This window comes from Ailuropoda melanoleuca, chromosome 8 (genome assembly GCF_002007445.2).
Source record: "Ailuropoda melanoleuca isolate Jingjing chromosome 8, ASM200744v2, whole genome shotgun sequence".
Taxonomy (NCBI): Eukaryota; Metazoa; Chordata; class Mammalia; order Carnivora; family Ursidae; genus Ailuropoda; species Ailuropoda melanoleuca.
In genome coordinates this window covers 117,777,584-117,797,458 of record NC_048225.1, presented here as the reverse complement: position 1 = coordinate 117,797,458, position 19,875 = coordinate 117,777,584, and the positions used below count along the sequence as shown (strand labels likewise).

General features: G+C 40.4%; 1 protein-coding gene across 3 annotated transcripts in view; it reads right to left on the bottom strand.

Moving 5' to 3' along the window:
• MARK1 (microtubule affinity regulating kinase 1) overlaps positions 1-19,738 on the bottom strand; it is a 95,688-nt gene extending 75,950 nt beyond the window's left edge. Inside the window, exon 1 of one of the 3 annotated variants that reach the window (XM_034667207.1) lies at positions 17,378-19,738. In XM_034667207.1, coding sequence (XP_034523098.1) covers positions 17,378-17,446 — 69 coding nt within the window. In that variant the 5' untranslated portion in view covers positions 17,447-19,738. The remainder of the gene's footprint in view (positions 1-17,377) is intronic. The other 2 variants (XM_034667206.1, XM_034667205.1) reach the window with 2 other exon arrangements.
• Positions 19,739-19,875: the final 137 nt, after the last annotated feature.

Below are 19,875 nucleotides of genomic sequence, written 5' to 3'. Positions count from 1 at the left end.
CACACTGTGAGCGTCTAAGTGGTAAAGCACTGTATCTTTTACATCTCCTCATCATTCCAATAGTGGTTGCTCCATGAATGGACCCACCAAGTAGTGCCTTTTATTGTAAGTACCCCACATAAATTACCAATAGAAAAAAATCTATTTTATATATTAAAGCTTATTTCAATGAGATGTCAATAGATTTGATAAGACAGTCATTATTAAAATAAAATGCCTCCAAAACTTTCTGACGCTACCCTGCTATGCACTGCAGGAATGTAAAAGGCAGTGCTGCACAACAGGGTGACCCTGCCTGCCCTTAGGGAGTAACCCCATAATTTTTCAAACTTCAATATTATAAGTGACCTTTCAGCTGACTGTCTTTAGGAATCAGAAATAGGTATGATTTTATTTTATTTTTTAAAGGTTTATTTGAGAGAGAGAGAGTGCAAGCAGGGGGAGGGGCAGAGAGAGAGAGAGAGAGAGAGAGAGAGAGAAGTAGACTCCCTGATGAGTGGGGAGCCCAATGTGGGGATCAATTCCACGACTCTAAGATCAGGATCTGAGCCAAAACCAAGAGTCAGAGGCTTAACCTACTAAGCCACCCAAGCGCCCCCAGAAATGAGTATGATTTTGAAACCTTAAAAGGATGATACCAATGAAAAAAAGGTGGCCAATACAGTTTATTAACGGAAGTCTAAGAAACCAAAAGACAATCTTCAGCAATGTCACACAACGACATATTAAAAAATTATCATTATAGTCAATTAGGAATATGACCAGAAGGAAAAGTTCATACAAGAGAAACATTATATCACCAAATCTGAAAAAGATGGAGTAGCACTGAGTGATAAGCCGAAAAAACAGAAACAGGATAAGAATATCCCATCAAACATTCGCACTCAACATAATAGTGCTAGATAGACCAGCAATGCTTTTTAAGAAGAAAAATATACAAAGGAAAGATTTGTGTCATCTTTCCATGGCCGGCAAGAATATAAGCCTAGAAAATGCAATAAATCAATAAAGCATCTTTTGGAAGTACTGCTTGAGTTTTTATTTTATTTTATTTTATTTATTTATTTGAGAGAGAGAGAGAGCCACTGAGAGAGGTTATTTATTTATTTATTTGAGAGAGAGAGAGAGAGAGAGCCAATGAGAGAGGGAACACAAGCAGGGGGAGTGGGAGAGGAAAAAGCAGGCTCCCAGCGGAGGAGCCCGATGTGGGACTCGATCCCAGGACTCCGGGATCACGCCTTGAGCCGAAGGCAGACGCTTAACGACTGAGCCACCCAGACGCCCCACTGCTCGAGTTTAACAAAGTTACAAGAGAGGAAACATCCTTAATAACGAGTGACATTCTGCAGGAAATCACTTGGTGTGTCGGAACCCACCCTTTCACATTCAGCCCAAATGTGACCTTCCTGGAAAAGCGGTCCATCACATCAGAGCGTCCACTCTCCCTTCAACTAAGCTGGGTTCGATGCCCATTTCTGGTCTTTCTAGTTATTTCTAGCAGTGCACTGCTCCAAATTTTAAAATTAGTTTTTACTAAAATGATATAGGCATGTGGTCAAAGCTGTAAAGGAACTCTAACAGGTTTATTAACAAAACATCAGTGCCTTGTACCACGCTTCCAGACTCGCAAGTCTGCCTCCCAGCGTCTCCTCCTTTAGCTTTTCCTTCCAATTTTTGCTTAGTAGTTTCTAAACAAACTGCTTTCGTTGCTAATTCTTGGTTCATCAGTCTTAGACATTCTCTCAATTTCCTATTAATGGTCAACTAGGATTAATATCTTCTAGCTCCCTTTCCCCTCCTGTCATCCTCCTCATGCAATATAATCAAATTTTCAGTTAAAAAGTATTGTGTTTACATGAGTATGACTTGTAAATACAAACTCACTGGAAGCCAAGTATTATATTATGCTGCTTTCTATTAAATTTCTTTTTTGTCAGCTTCACGGTGATATAAATAACACACAATTAAATTCACCAAACCTAAGTATAAAATATGAGTTGTGACAAACATAAAGTCAGGAAACACAACAATCAATATGTAAAACATGGGATCATGCGAGAGGTTCCTGCGTCCTGCCTGCACCGTCAATGTCCTCCTCTCAGTGATCTGCTTTTTGATACTATGCTTTTGCCTTTTCTAGGCTATTAAAGAAATAGATGACACCATACAGTTTAACCTTTCAAGTTCATTGTAATTACTGACATATTTGGAGTGTTTTTAAATTTTGTTTTGTGTGTTCCCTGTATTTTTTCCTATATTCATCGGCTTTTCTTTGTTCCTTTATTTTCTCCTGTGTCTATTCTACTGGTGGTAATTTAAAAAATGTTAAGGGTAAAAGTCAAGGTGCAGGGGGCTGTGGAGCCAGTGGGAAATGCAATGGAGGTAGTGAGAGCGGATAATGCCCCTGACAAGTTTGACCTTGAAGATGTGGCAACAGTACAACCGTTGGGGAAGAAAGAGGGGTGCACTTGAGGGAGGTTCTTGTTCATATGCTTCTTTTAAGATGGGAGAGACTGGAGCCCATTTAAATCCCAAGGGAAGGATCTAGCAGGGAGAGAGAGAGAGAGAGAAACTGATGAGGCAGAAGAAGGGAAAGATAAAGCTCACGCAAAGTGGAAAGACTCAGAGCACATGGAGAGACTGCCCTTGTGCAGGAAGAAAGACGCCTCTTCCCAATAAGAAGCAGGAAGGAAGAGAATTCAGGTCTAGATGTAGAAACACACAAACACTGGGTAGTAGGAAGTTGAGGGAGTTCTACTCTGCTGGCTTTTCCTTTCTCTGTGTGACTGGAGCTGAAGTCATCTGCTAAGAGTGAAGAGGCCACACAGGTTTGTAGAGAGTAGCAAAGATTTGAAATAATCTCTGTAGAAAGAGGAAAAAATGAGTTACCCAAAGTAGTCTAGTGGGGTCGCTGGGGAGTACTGACAAGTCTAGATGACCACGGTGCCCACGAATTTACATGGCTCTCACCTGTCCCATTGTGTCATTTTCTTCAGCAATGCTCAAATGCCCACAGACAGGTTACTGAGGAAGCAGATACATGAGTTCATCCTGGTCTGGCGTTTCACAAACAAGTACCATCAGAGAAAAAGCAGCAACACGAGCTCAGTTATTGGTGAGTTACTGAAGTGATGGATCATAAAATCTAAGCTGGACAGTGAAGAAGGTGAAGACAAGAAAGAGATGATAGATAGGGAGAAGTAGAGGCCAATATACTGGAGGGCTCGACAACATCAGAAAATAATAAGGCAAGACTAGCTAAGAAGAAAGCTGCTCGAAGTCCAGGTACTTGCAATCAGAAGCATGGGGGACTGGATTAGAGATACTAGAAGGACAGCTGCCAGGTGCAACTAGTATAGAATGTTTTATTAAAAATCATCAAGAATTGTTCTGCTTTTGTTCAATTTATTTTATTTTTTAAGATTTTGTTTATCTATCTGTCAGAGAGAGAGAGAGAGAGAGAGAGAGAGAAGCACAAGCAGGGAGAGCGGCAGGCAGAGCAGGCAGAGCAGGCAGAGGGAGAAGCAGTCTCCCAGCCGAGCAAGGAGCCCAACTCAGTACTCGATCCCAGACCCTGGAATCATGACTGGAGTTGAAGGCAGACGCCTAACCGACTGAGCCACCTACAAGTCCCTGTTTTTACATGTGCCTGTTCTATTTTTAAAATGTTTTTTAAAAATTGCATTAAAATGGGGCACCTGTGTGGCTCAGTCAGTTAAGCATCTGCCTTCCGCTCAGGTCATGATCTCAGGGTCTGGGATGGAGCCCTGCATCAGGCTCCCTGTTCAGCGGGGAGTCTGCTTCTGCCTCTGCCCCTCCCCGTTTGTGTGTGCGCACATGCGTGCTCTCTCTCTCTCTGAAATAAATAAATAAAATATAATGCAATCAAACTTCATAGTCACATTATTAGAATTAATCTTGAATTATCTATGATTTTCACTGGTTATGTTATTCAACAGCAGTTTCTTATACCCCTGTATTTCTCTTTCTCAGAGCTGTTTTCTTCTAGTTTGCGATTTTTTTTCAGGTAGGTGTGCATATGATACACTTTCTGAATCACTGCAGGTAACTCTTCTTTATGTTTACGTATAAAACAGCTGGATACAGAACAGATACAGTGGAACATTTTCCTACTTATTTCTAGATTTGTTCTAGAAGGTTGAATGTTATAGAATCATGATTTACTGATAACCAGAAAATCATTACAATTAAATTGTGACCCATGAATGACAAAACAATAAAAGAGAGAGGAAATTGTACAGAATTTCCTGACAAAATTTTTACCGAAGTTTGTCTAAGGAATAGATTCAAATACAAAGGAGAACTAGTGATATGTCAAAGTCAATGTTAGTATCTCATGTCAATAAGGAAATAATGGTATTATAACAACTAGAAACAAGTTAAGTTGGATCTCTAGGACTGATTATCACTCCTTACACCAAAATAATTCCTTAAAGGATTAAGGATATAAATGTAAAAACAAAAAACAAAAACAAAGAAGCCATAAAAGTAAGCACTAGAAAAAAGAAATGATAAGCTAGCAACTATTTTTCAGTCTCCGTAGGAGAAATGCTTCTTAAGAATGAATGACACACAACAGAAGCCATAAAATTTTTTTTTGTTAAATTTGATACCATAAAATTAAAGAACAACGCACTGGATTCTTTTAAAGACTCTTGTTATACCAAAGTAAAGAAATAAATAATAGATGGAGAAAAAAATATTTGTAACATGTGGCACACAAATGGTTAATTCTTTAATACTAAAACCTTTGACAAATAAGCAAAAAAATGCTCATGAGAAAATGAAAATAAGCAAAGGATAGGTATAAAAAGTTCACATAAAAGGACATATGCATGACTTTTAAACATATGAAAGCACAGTCAATAATAAGTTAAACATAAATTAAAAGTACAATGAAATACTATTTTTCATTTATCAGATTAGCAAAGATTAGAGTTTGACAGCACTGGTCAGTAAGTTGTAGTACAAATACAAACACTCATATATCATGGATCAGGGTGAAAACTCATACAAATTCTACGTAAAAGGAATTTGGCAACAGCTATTATTAAAGAAATTCCTATAATCATTGGACTAGAAAATTTACTTCCGGTTATTTATTCTACAGAGTGACAAATGAGCTTAAAAAATAAATGCATATAATGATATTTATTGCAGCACTTTCTGTAACAGCAAAAGATAAAACAAGCACAAATGTCCATCAATAGGGGACTGGTTATATACGAATGGTATGCTCTTTGTAAATGTGCATGTGCACACATGTATAAGCCTCACAGACTTCAATAAGCATAAGCACAGAATATGCCCAGAAGATTACACAAGAGGCACAGCATAAGTAGTTCTCGCTAAGGAGAGGAACTAGGGAACTGGGAAATGTGGAAATAGGACTAGAGGGAACAATGTCTTTTCCTAATGTAACTTTTTAGTATTTGGAGTATTGTTCGATAGGCACATATATTAACTATACAGTATAATAAAACAAGCAATTTAAAACACTTAATTAAAAAAAATTTTTTTAAAGATTTTATTTATTTATTTGACACAGAGAGAGAGTAAGCACAACCAGAGGGGGCAGCAGGCAGAGGGAGAAGCAGGCTCCCTGCTGAGCAAGCAGCCCAAATGTCTGTCCGAAGGCAGACATTTAACTGACTGAGCCACCCAGGCGTCCCAAAACATTTTATCTAAGAGAACAGGTGAAGAAAAGAGGGAAGCAGCATTTACTGAATGTCCACTATGGGCTATACATTCCGTTAGACTGGCTGAATAACTTACCAAAAATTCAATCTAACAATCAGTTGCATTATTGGGATTCAGACTCAGAGGCTTATTACTATAAACATAGATGGAGATATATTTTTAAAAATTAAAATTTGAAGTAAAGCTTTGAGGGTAAATAGAATGACAGCATAACTACTTCTGTAGAACCCTCCATAATTAATAAAGCTGAAAAGAAACAAGTTATAGTATATTAATAGAGCCGCACTTCATTCTTCTAACTCCAAACTAAATAAAAAATGGTAACTGACTAGTTTCAGAGGGGTCTTATTAACAACCCCTACGTATGAGCAGTAATGACCAGATGCCTAGGCAGACCACAGGAGAAATGGCAAGAAGGCTACTATTTGGTTCCCGAAAAAAGAATCACATGGTAAGATCACCTTAACATTCCCCAACTCAACTTCCTAACTGGTAAAAAGGATGGTAAATCTCCTCATTCTTAAAAGACCAAAATCCAAGAAGTACTCCCCTATGGGCTAGATGTAACTCTAAAACCCTTAATACTCAGTAAAATTGTTCTAAGAAACATACACTTTCCCTGAGGTCACCTGTTCCCTTCTGTCCCAACCTCCCCACAACCTCATCCCTTTACCACTCACTACTTCTCTCAGGCTGCAGAAGAACTGAAAAGAGACTATGAACCCATGAACACTTATACCTGGCTGTCAGTTCAAGTTCTGTTTCCACTAAATGGAAAGGTAAATCAAGGAGAATCCACCCACGTTCTTCTTGAGCAAAAAGAAAGTCTAGATAAATCTCCCCATTCCAAGGCTGAACTCTATATACAAGGCTGCCACACTGTAGCTCTGCTTAGACACTGGAGCGTGGAGGGAGGGAGGACCCCTTTTGGAGCTGAGTGCTTACAGAGAACATGTGTCCTTACCAGCTCATTTACAGAGCAGACTCTGCGGGCAGCCAAAAGCAAGACGCCAAGAGGAAGACATCAAAAGATCTGATGACGGATCCTAAGGACAAGCACAAGGAGAAATCCCACTGGTCTCTTTCACCGTGACATGGGCATTCTCCTCTGGCGGAGTCCACCACTAGAACTTTTGGCCTTTGCCTCCTGCCACTCCCAGTTACACTCTTGTTGCTCCAAGTACCCCTCTGCAGTAGACCCAAGACCGGGGGCTCACCAAGTAGCCAAACCTCAGAGAAGAGAGCAAATACAAGCACTCTCTCTTCCTTCTATTCCTCCAGAACATGGAGGACAACGCCAACAAGCTGAGAGATTGTGGACCAGTTCCCCACAGCAAGTATTAAAGTTGTATTCTCCAGATACTACCATCGGGGTGCTGGTAAAATGACCTCACTGATGTGACATCAAATGCAATCAGTTGTTAGCTGATTAAAGACATTCACAGGTTCTAAGTATGGTCACTGCTAAGAAAACCGATCATCTACACTATGGCTTAAAGGAGCAAGAAATGGAAGAATATCTGAGTGATATGATTAAAATGTAGTAATTTGACCCTTGAATTATACTCATTTTTCACATCTATTCCACTCTTTTTTTTTTAAAGATTTTATTTATTTATTTGACAGAGGTAGAGACAGCCAGCGAGAGAGGGAACACAAGCAGAGGGAGTGGGAGAGGAAGAAGCAGGCTCATAGCGGAGGAGCCTGATATGGGGCTCGATCCCACAACACCGGGATCACGCCCTGAGCAGAAGGCAGACGCTTAACCTCTGTGCCACCCAGGCGCCCCACATCTATTCCATTCTTGATGCAAGACCTATTGCAAACAATACCTTACTGAAATATAAAAGCAGAATGGTACACGCTTGGGATTTTATATCCTTTTGCATAAAATAGATAGCTTTGTACTGATCTAAATTATAATATAAGCAGAATTATCTTCCCTCAAAAACAAACAAAAAGCAAAAAAGCCAAAAAAACCCCACAAAAAAACAAACCCCACAAAACCCCCACAATCTTGTAAGGAAGGGAAAGAGAATAAAAGGAAAGTATTTTGAGAATTTCCTCTTTAGTATTTGAATAAACTATCCTACAGATGAAAAAAAAACAGTATTATCTCAGGAATAAGATGAAACCACTACAATTCTACATTACATTGTAAAGCTAAACAAATATATTTTTAAAAGATTTTATTTATTTATTTGACTGAGACAGAGAGTGCAAGCACAAGCAGGGGGAGTGGAAGGTAGAGGGAGAAGCAGGCTTCCTACTGAGGACACGGGGCTCAATTCCAGAACCCTTGGATCATGACCTGAGCCGAAGGCAGATGCTTAACTGACTGAGCCACTCAGGCTCCCTAATTTAACAAATACTGATCAATAATCTGTTAATTGAGAAATGTTAATTGCTGAAGGGTAAACATAATTTTAAGAAATGGCCCTATATAGTCAAGGTTAGTGGGAAAACTAGTACAGTTTGGCTATGATATAGTGATCAGTAAGACAGGTATACTACACCAGGTGCTACCTTTCCATCAGCTAGAGTTGTTTTCCAACATTAAACAGTTATTCTCAGGCCACCCGAGCTGTAATGAGTAATTCTTTTACCCACCTTGTACCATACAGGACCTATTTAGAGAATGTATATAGGAAACAATTTGCATATACATCTGGACTTTCACCTTTCCAGGAATTATCACTATGACTAAATAATTAACTGTATGTCCCCTGAGGGCAGAGAAAGTGCTGATTTGTCTCACCCCAAGCAAAGCACTTTGTATAAGATACCTGGCCTACAACAGGCTCTCGTGTGGAACGATGAGCAAACGTCCAAAAATACAGAGGCCTATGTCTGGGCTCCCTCGATCTGGTCTCTGACACTCCTCCAACTACACACAATCTTTAGTTAAATATAGTTTCACTCTGAACCACAAAAAGAACCTCTGGACCAAAAAAAAAAAAAAAAAAAAAAAATCATGAAACAAAAAACTCTTAAGTATTTGTATTAAATGAAAATCATAGAGAATAGAGAGAAGTTAAATCCCAAGGTTAATTAAAAGCCATTTAATGCCATGGTTTCTGCTCCGTCACTCCCCAAGCTAATGTTTTGTAATAAATAAGCACATAATCCATTTTACTTGGTAGCCCTTCTCTTTGCTGCTGCTGTGGTCTACAAGAGGTGCTGACTGACAGTGAAATGGCCAAAAGGAAGACCACACAATGAAGGAGAGGAGTCAGTCTACCTCAATAGGATTATCAGTGTTCCATTTTTTTTTTTTTTAAAGATTTTCAAGTACTCTCTGCACCCAAAGTGGGGCTTGAACTCACAACCCCCAGACCAAGAGTCCCATGATCCACTGAAGCCAGCCAGGTGTCCCGGATTATCAGTTTTCTAAAGCAAAAAATGGCTGGGTTCAAGTAAGACATTTCCATTGAAAGCATGACTTGCTTATCCATTTCGACAGCCTTCGGCATGACAATACAGAGAAATGGTTCTGGAGTCAGGCTGCCTGGCTTGAACCCTGGCCCTGCAACTCAACAGCTGTGCGACCTTGGGCAGGCTGTTTAACCAGGGTATTCCCGGGTCACCACACATGGAAAAAGATGTGATGATAGTACTTCCTTCAAAGAGCTAGTTCAACTGTCACCCAACTGCACGAGGGGCATTTTCTGAGCACCGTTTCTAAAAGGGCTTCCCGCGGGTTTTCTCTGCACTTCAACACTACTTTCTTCATATGGCTTGACTATCTAAAATTATGTTATTTTTTAGAAAAGTACTGTTTTCATATGACTTCCCTGTAACAGCAGAAATGTGTCTGACTTACTTAGCTCTACATCCCCTGTGCCTAGTTAGAAGCAGTGCCCAGAATAACCAAGGAGGAACTCAATGCATGCTTGTGGAGTACAGAGATGACTGAGACACAAGGCAGTGAGGTCATCTGCAAGCACTCGATAGATGTGAGCCATTACTATCCAGGTGATTAACTCAGGAAAATAATTCAGGCATTCGTGTTATCTGTTCTAAGGAATTTTCCTCATTGTGTTTGCAGGTTTTATTTACTATTCACCAAAATCAAAAAAGTATATTACTGCTTGAAAGGATTTTTCCTTCCACTGTTAGGAGTTGCCATTTGGAGATCATTTCATTTAAGTTCATCTCAGACATTTAGTGAGCACCACACTATGAACCACATTCTGCAGATATAGCATTGACGGACTGTCCAAATTAGCCAAGACATTTGTATCTTAGCCTAGTGCCTGCCTCTGGCCAAACTACCTACTTAAACGCAGAATTATAAGGAGGGATATGGATAGACACAGAATGTAACTGGGCTGGGGGAGGTGAGAGTTTGTAAAGGATCCTGACCCTTTAATGGAAATCCTCACAGGGTTCTACGAGGCCCTTCAAATTCCTTCACTCGTTATGGCTAAGATTCTACCTTAGCTACTGTTTTGGTTGGTAACAGTATCACCAAAAGGCACCGGCCTAACTGTTCCCAAGTTAGGTGCTTCTGAAATGCAGCCGCGCAGGTTTACACAGGTCCTGAGCAAGATGATGAAAATATATTGGGGCGCCTGGGTGGCACAGCGGTTAAGCGTCTGCCTTCGGCTCAGGGTGTGATCCCGGAGTTATGGGATCGAGTCCCACATCAGGCTCCTCGGCAGGGAGCCTGCTTCTTCCTCTCCCACTCCCCCTGCTTGTGTTCCCTCTCTCGCTGGCTGTCTCTCTCTCTGTCAAATAAATAAATAAAATCTTTATAAAAAAAAAAAAAGATGATGAAAATATATCTGGGTCTCTATATAAATGCACGTCAGTGTAAGATTGTCAAATATTCTCTCTTAAAAGAACCAGACTTTATTTTGAGGTCATGTCCTTGTACTCAAACTTGTGTTGAGCTTTTTCTTTAAATAATTATGTTGATAACTCATGGTGAGTTTTCCCCACTTACTCGACAAACAAAAAGTTGGCAATCTCATTCCATTTCTAAAAGGTTTTTAGATTTATTTATTTATACAAATTTTACCAGTGAAATTCTGAAATCTAGAACATCCAGAAGTAAAAAGAACACAATTAACAGCTGCCTGGCCAAACTCCAAACGCAGAGTACTTGATCTTTTATTCATTAACGTGCTGTCTCCTCCTTCACCCCTGTCCAATTTTCATTAACCACTTGTCTGTAACCGTTGTCTACTATTCCAGCAGATCTTAATTATAATTCAGACAATATTAAGAAAAATTTTCTGACCATATGTTTAAGAATGGTATGGACCTTTCCAGAAAATGCTTAAATCTTGTCACACACTGAAATAAATCCTATAATCGAACTGGGCTCCCAGCTTTGTTCTTTGTGACTTTTTTTTTACTTTTCCTGTATCCTAAGTTGAAGCTCAGAACATGCAGGGCATTTTTGATGCAGTTAACTCTTGTCCCCAAGTCCCCAGTACCTTGCACTGGAATATTCAGAGACTTCTTCAACCTTAAAACCTCTGATCCACGCGCCCTCCCCAGGCTCACGACTACTCATTCCTGCCACGGCCTCCCTTTGCTCCTCATCCAGGTGGTGCACCAGGATCCTCTACTCCAACTACAGCCCTGCAAATGTCCTTCACTGCCCTGCTTTCCACTCCCTCTCTCGTACGTGCTAGGCAAACCCTCCCCGCTGTGACAGCCACGTGGCTCCTGCTCACGCCTGCTCCTAACCGCGCAACACCGCTACACGCGTGCAAGTGGGCGGCTTGACTTCACTTACATTTTTGGCCTCAAATCCCAAATGACTCAGTCTTCTGACGACCCTCCCCCCTGGGGCACACTCACCTTACCCCTCTCTAACATTTCATTTGATGCTTGCTCCTCCTTTCTCTCATAGCCCCACTTGCCAACCGATCTTTCGTTTAATAACAGTTCATTAATTATAAAGAAACAATCGCAGAGCTACTCAATGTTCAACCCACATCAAAACTACAGTCTATCCATAAACTTCATGAAAGGCCCCTGCTGTTAGCAAAGGTCAAAACCACCTCCCAGGCTCTGGCTCCCATTCGGTCTCATCTGGTGCAGGGCTTGGCTCTGTACTTCCTGGCCCTCACCTGCCTCGTTAATTCCTCCTCTCAAACGGACTTCAACAGCGTATAAACATACCCTTGTATCTCATTTTAAAAGAGAAAATTCTCTCAGGACCATAGGCCCCCCCTTCCAACTACGAGTCTAATTCTCTGCTTCCCTACACATAAAAACTTACCACAAAAAGGTTTTGCCGTTGTTTGTAAGTTGCTGCCCCCACTTCTCAAGCTTTGCTCCAATCTACTCCAACCAGACTTGTCTCCATCATTTCCCTGGGACCAGTCTTGTCAGGGTTACCAGCTACCTCTTGTCAAGAAATCCAAGTTGCCTGTGACACAGTTGACCCTTTCCAGATTTTTTAGTGTCCTCTGCTCCTCTTCTCCAGCACAAAATGTTGGCATGCACCAGGGCCCTGTCCCTGACACCCCTTTCTAGTTTATTCATTTCACAGAGCCAGTTTTTGGTGTTACTGATTTCTCTGTTTCCTCTGTTTTTCTATTTCATTAACGTCTGCTCTAATTTTCATTATGTCTTTCCTTCTATTTTCCTTTTGTTTAACCTGTTCTTTAAGTTGCAAAACTGACCTGAACCTATTCAGTTTTCTTTCTAAAACTTGCTAATTAATTCTTAGCCCCTTATTTTCTAATATGTACAACCAGGGTTATAAATTTTAGTCTTCATTGTACTTCAGCTGAAATATTCCATATATGTTCACAGAGAGGAGTATATTCATTCTGTCTGGAGTATACAATTCTATACATGTCTACTGAATAAAACTTTTTCTGTCTGATCAATTTTTGTCTGTTCTAATTTTTTTATTATTACAGATGTTTTTTAAAAACCATCTATCAATTTTTAACAAATCCTTTTTTGGGGCTCTATATCTTTGGGGGCCATGTTGTTATATACTTACCGACTATTGAATATAGCTCCTTATAAATATCACCTTTGATTATTTACTTACCTTCTTTATGTCTGAATTAACATTAATATAGTAGGTTTTTATCACCTTTTTCTTCAATTATACAGCTTCAGTCACTTTTAAATAGTTCTACTGAGGTTGTATTAGTTTTTACGTAAGCCAAGAAACCCTTTCTTTTAAACAGGAAGAGTTTAATCCTCTTATATTTATTTTGATTATTTTACCTAAGTTTTGTTTCCCTTTTCTTTCTTCTACTGGATTTAGTTTAATTTTCCTCCCTTCTCCAAGCTGGAGATTTCTTTTAAATTTTAAAATGCATAATATGCCTTAAATTTAAAAAATAATTTCCCATCCTCCTCCCGAGCAACCCAAGACCTCAGAAGTTTCAGCTTCAATGTTTCTCCTGCTGTTTTCCACATTATTCATATCTAGCATTTCTGTTCACTCTTCTCCCAACATTCTAAATACAAGCAATTGCTTGGTTAGTTCTACAGTCAGTGTTTATATTTATCAACTTGAAATGTCTTTGCTTGTTCTAATCTCTTGCGTCCAACTCCTTTCTTCTAATTCTATTTCCTTCTTCAATTACATTTTTTAGTAGTTTAAGAAGTAAGGGTATGTAGGTAGAAAACTCTTGGTCTTTATTTGTCTGAAAACACCTTTTTTGGGTACTTACTTTTTTTTTTTTTTTTAAGATTTTATTTATTTATTTGAGAGAGAGAGACAGCCAGCGAGAGAGGGAACACAAGCAAGGGGAGTGGGAGAGGGAGAAGCAGGCTCCCAGCAGAGGAGCCTGCTGTGGGGCTCAATCCCAGAACACTGGGATCACACCCTGAGCTGAAGGCAGACGCTTAACGACTGAGCCACCCAGGCGCCCCCTGGTACTTACCCTTAAAGGATCGTTTAGTTAAGAAGAGAATTTGAGGCTGACAGTTATTTTTTGTCATATTATGTAAAAGTGTTACCCATTTTAAATATATTTCTTATTGCTGATGAGAACTCTACTGATTGCCTCTCAAAGATTTCTGCCATAATCTCTTTCTGGAATGCCTATTACGTGTAAGTTGCACTTCTTCATTCTATTCTCCATGTTTCTTTTTTTTTTCTTTTCTTTTTTTTTTTTAAGATTTCATTTTATTTATTTGACAGAGACAGCCAGCGACAGAGGGAACACAAGCAGGGGGAGTGGGAGAGGAAGAAGCAGCCTCCTAGCAGAGGAGCCTGATGTGGGGCTCGATCCCAAACGCCGGGATCACGCCCTGAGCCAAAGGCAGACGTTTAACGACTGAGCCACCCAGGCGCCCCTATTCTCCATGTTTCTTAATTGCTCTTTAATATTCTCAGTGTCTATTTCTCTATGATTCATTCTAAGTCATTTCCTCAGATCTACATTCCAGCCCATTGAGCCCATCCTCGGCTTAGGTACAACCTGCTGCTTAGCCATTCTACTGAGTTTTCAATTTTCCTGACTATGTGTTTTATTTCTAGAATCTCTATATAGCTCTCCAGTTAATTTCTTTGCATTTGTTCATTCTGATTTTTATTCCTGCCTTAAAAATTACCTCAAACAAACTTACATTCAGATTATCCCATTATTTCTACTTCTTGGAGTGTTTGTTGTTGTTGTTTGCATTCATTAACTCACCACAAAGATGGTTAGTTGCCTCATGTAGTCATAAAATTTTGTGTGTGTGACAGTCCTACGATCTACAGATTTTGAAAGTAATTCTACTAAGCACTTTTTCATTTGTTTCTTCCAGACTCTACCAAAGATGTAAAAATATTTTTATGTTAATTTCTCAGTTTGGGGTTTCTAGTCCACACACAGTTTGATTTCTTTAAAGTAACCTTTTCCCCCTCAAACTTTAGGCATTAGGTAGATGCAGGCAGCTCCCTCAACTAGGACTAACACTTTTTCTGTTTCCTTTGCATGGAAATATAACTATCTAGGCTTTGAGCTTCCTATAGGAGGCTCATTTCCAGTTCCCCTAGGACAGGTGGTGTTGATGCCACATCTCTTGTCCCCATGAGGATGATGGAATCTTATTTCAAGATGCTTACAATGGAACCAAAAACCCTGAGGGCTGTCATGCTCGCCATTCCGGGATTTGATTTATTTTCATTTCTGCCTCCTTTAAGGTTCAGTTACATAGTTGTTAAACTTTTAAAAATTTATATTTAAGCCTAAATATTTGTTTGTAGCAAAAAGGAAGGACACAAGTCAATTCAGTCCACTGCAGTACTGGCACTCCCTTCTTTTTCTAGCTACACATTTTCCCTAAGTGAATTTACTCAGTCACATGACTTTCAATATTATCTATATCATATAACTCCCAAACTCTTATCTCCAACTGTGACCCTTCCTTGGATTTTATTTTTTTATTTTTTTGGACCCTTCCTTGAATTTTAGACATATTTTCTGACAAAAAACCTTATATCCAGAATATATTTTTATAAACTCCTCCAAACCAAGAGCAAACAGACAGCCAACCCAAACTTCAAAACCAGCAAAGACATGTACATACATGTCACAAAAGAATAAACACAAATTGCATAATAAATAAATAAGCATATGAAAAACTTCACAGCATTAGTCAGTAGGGAAAAGTAAATCACGAATCACAATGAGTTACCACTATATACCCACTGGAGTGCCTAAAATAAAAAAGACTGACAACACCAAACGTTGGTGAAAAACAGAGCACTCTCATACATCGCTGGTGGGAGTATAAAATTTTACAGCTGGTTGGGAAAATATTTTTTTGGTTTCCTAAAAAGTTAAAAATGTGTCTCTGCTACGACCCAACAATTCCACTCCTACATGCTTCCCTGAAACAAATAAAAATGTAAGTCCAATAAGACTTGTACAAGAATGTTCATAATAGCTTTATCCCTAATAACCCCAAACTGTTCATCAACGGGAAAGTGGATGACAAATTTTGGTATATCCATAAAAACTATTCTGCAACAAAAATAATTTACTGATATATACAACATGGATGAGTCTGACAGACAAGATATACTAACGATGTAAGAACAACGCATTACTTGATTCACCTAAACGAAGTTCTGGAACAGACAAACCTAATCTGTAGTAAGAGAAACAAGCAGCGTTGAGTATTTGGGAGAGTGTGCTGATGAGAAAAAGGCAGAAGTGAACTTTCAGGGCTAATAATGTAAATGTTCTTTATCTCTATTGGGAATGATATATACTTTTATCAAAACACACTGAACTGTACTAAAAAAGTCTGTGCATTTTTCGGTATGTAAATGTTACCTCAATTTGAAACAACTATCTGCCAACCGTTTACTTAACTGTAACTTAGATGTCTGGTTTTCATGGGACCGTTAACACGCTTACATACTAAGGAGAGTGAAAACCACACCACAAAGTTCAATACTGAATATACACACCCAATTGTTCCAAATATACATGTAATAAAATATATAGATTTTTAGCCATTTTTTAGGAGGGGGGAGACTATGTTCAGAATCATTTCATTTGCCAAAGCTACCGTTTTGAACACTGTCCAAAAATTTAGAGAAAAAAATCTCCAATGTGCTATCTAAACAAATTGTACAATATTACTTCCTTGCAAGAGTAGTTATTAAAAGCTGCAACCTTCTAAATGCACATCACCAGTTAACATTCTGGTCAGAAAGAGCTCAAATCATCAGAAGCCAGGAATATCCCTCTCATGTGTTGGTCACACGAGTCACATGTTAACCCTAGCAAGGCTGCTGTGTTGGGCAGCTCTGGGACGCGCCTTATAAGACCTAATCCGTGCAAACGGTGCTCCTGAACTTAACACAGCCACACTGAGTGGCCCTGATCTCAGCTATTCCACATGAGTAATCAACTGAGGCAGTAACTGACATGAGTATATATAAGCAACACAGATCAGTCTGAAAAGTCAAATTACCCATGGTCAACATGAGTAATAACAACGTCTCTGTGCTCAACATAACTGGTGGTTTGGTACTGTCAACGCAGCTAAGCTGCAATGTTTCCCCCCCAAATTCCCTTCCCAATATGGTTCTGAGTTGCTGGCCATGAGAAATTTGCACAAGATTTGGAAAGTAGAAATGTTATGCTCTGGGTCTAGGTCAGGTGCTTTTGCAGCTCCCACTGTGACTTCAATCAAAATATAGACATAGTCCCTCAAACAGTTCCAAGACTTGAGTTAGTTCAAAGGCCCAGAGACCCTTGAATGAAGGGTCTTTGAAGAAAGACAATCCTAGTTACCCCAAAACGGGTACTATAAATCCTCCTCCTAGCTCTCCCCCAAAGGGAACTCTAGCAATCTACTACAGTGACTATGCATTGGAGGATGTGGGGGAAAAAATCCAAACTGTCTCCAAACTAACAATAATTCCTCAAGACCTAAAACTCTACTGTGTTAAACCAGTCAGAGCAGGAGCTTAAGAAAATCAGATGATCAATGAACTTTTGGACAGGGCCCATTTCACAGTGGAACCACTAGGTCCCCCAAATCCATCTTGTGGTTACTTCCTCAGTTCTGGAATACACAGTTGGAATTTACATACTCAGCACCTTTACAACTCTGGCTCCCTAGCCTGTGAATGAATATAAGGGATAAAATGCCAGGAAAGGGGAGGTGAAAGATCAGAACACATGGTCTTAGCAACATACTAAACCAAAGGCAATCTTGCCTCATGAAGGGACCGCAGAGATGAATGCCACCATAGAGATGCAGTGACGGTCAATTCCCACAACTCCATTCAACTCATCCCTCTGGCCTGTGCAGAAGAAAGAGAAATCTCAGAAAATGACCGTAAATTATCAACACTTAATCAGTTGGTAATTCCAATTACAACTGCCACTCTAGATGTGGTTTCCTTGCTGGGTCAAATCAGTGAAACCCTGGCACCTGGTACGTAGTCAGTCACTGAGCGGGGTGGGGGGGAGGTGGCGGGGGATGCGTTCTCTCTCTACTAGTTAGTAAAGAACATTGAAGCAGTCTGCGATCTCTTCACTATGCCACCGCAGGGTGCTTCAAACTTCCAGCCTATGGCATCATCTAGTCCACAACAGCTTCTCATCTCAGCACCACGGACGTTTGGGGCCTTGCTGCAGGGGGCCGTTCTGCGCATCATGGGGTGCTTAATAGCACCCCATGCCTCTACGCACCAGATGCCTGCCCCTGATTAGTGATACCAAAAATGTCTCCAGACATTATCGAATGTCCTCTGGGAGGCAAAAGCCACTGACCTAGTGTGTGGGGACTTTCATCACCTTTCCTTCCACAGGACATCACACTGGTCTATTCTACTGATAATATTATGCTGCCTGGATCAGCTAGCAGGAAATTAATAACTACCCGAGACACCTTGGTAAGATACATGTGTGCCAAAGGGCGGGCAGTAAATCCCACAAAAATTCAGGGGTCTGCGTCCCCAGTGAAATTCCTGGGAATCTAATGGTCTGGGATCTGTCAAGATATCTCTTCCAGAGTGAAGAACAGATTGCTGCATCTGGTCCCTCTAACCCTTAAAAAAGGAGACACCATGGATATGAATTTTGAAAGTAAAATACACTTCATTACCAGTATAGATAACCAGAAAGCTTGCCAGTTTTTAAATAGACGCCAGAAAAATAGGGCTCTGTAACAGTCTAGGGCTGTCAACAAGCTACCCTACCACTGGGACCCAGAAAACTCACTGCTGCTTAAAGACTGGGCTACAGAGAAATCAAGTCCTGAGCCTTTGGGGGACCCCAACATGTAAATCACAAGGCAAATTTTAAACATTTTGGAGCAAAGCTATGCCATCCTCTGTAGATAACCATTCTCTTTGGGGGAACCTTCTGGCTTGCCGGGGGAGGCAGGAGAGACTGAACAATTGACCACAGACCACCAAGTTACCACTCAATGTGAACTTCCCGTTAGGACCTGGGTGTTGTCTGATTCATCAAGCCAATAAAACCTGGCCTCGCACAACAACATTCCACCATCAAATGGAAGTGACATCATATATTAGAGAGACTTGAGCAAGTCCTGAAGGTACAAGGCCATTTGCATGTGCGGGTAGCAGAGCTGCCCCTTGACCCACACTCCTGCTACGTTGCTTATGTTGTCTACATCCATGTCTGTGGACTCCCAGGGAAACCCCCTGACAAATATAATAAAAACTGCCAGCCTAGTTTCCAGTTGGTTCTGCACAATATGCTGGCCCCGCCACGCAGCTGTCGACCACAGCAGCACCACAGCCCCACACTGGGTGGCACTGAAGGAACAGTGGCCAAGGGAAAATCCTGCAGGGGGCGGAAATTTAAGCAGTGCACCTGGTTGTTTATTTTGGCTACAAAGAGAGTGTAAAGTATGGATCTACAGAGATTCACAGACTGGTGCTAATGGCTTGGCTGAATGATCAAGGATTGAGAAGGAACAGGATTTGAAAATTAATGACAAGGAAGAAGAATGTGAATAGGTCTCCCTGAATGAGCACAGCATGTGGAGATAGCTGTGTCCCCTGTGAATACTCACCAGAGATGACTCATGCTAAAGATATCGGCCTCTTTCTCCAGCCACCCATCTTCCTAGCAACATGGACTAACAGTCACCAAGGCTAATCTGCCAACTGCAGAGAACACTACTGAGCTCCCCCAATGACACCACAATTCCCAGGAGGAGGGGATGAAGTTAGCCAGTTACCTGGTGGCCGGTTGATTAAATTAGACTACTTTCATCATAGAAGGGGCAGTGTTTTTTTATCTCAGTGGAATAAACACTCACTACAGATATGAATATTCCTTCTCTATTCATAATACTTATGGCAAAACCACCACGGGTAGACTTACAGCACACATTTCCACCATCATGATATTCCACACAGCACTGCTTCTAAGCAAGGAACTAATTTTATAGGAAACGGAGCATAGCCATGGGCTCATGCCTGAAGAATTCACTGTTCTTATTATATCCCCAATATCCCGAAGCAGCTGGCTTGAGAAACCAGTGGAAGGCCTTTTAAAGATTCTGTTATGATGCCAGCTGGGTGACAACACCTTGCAGAGCTGGGGTAACATCTTCCAGGATGCAATACATACTCGGAATGGGTGACTAATACATAGGTCTATTTCTCCCATAGCCAGGATCCACAGCTCCAGGAATCAAGAGACAGAAATTGGAGAGCTCCTCTGTCACCCTTAG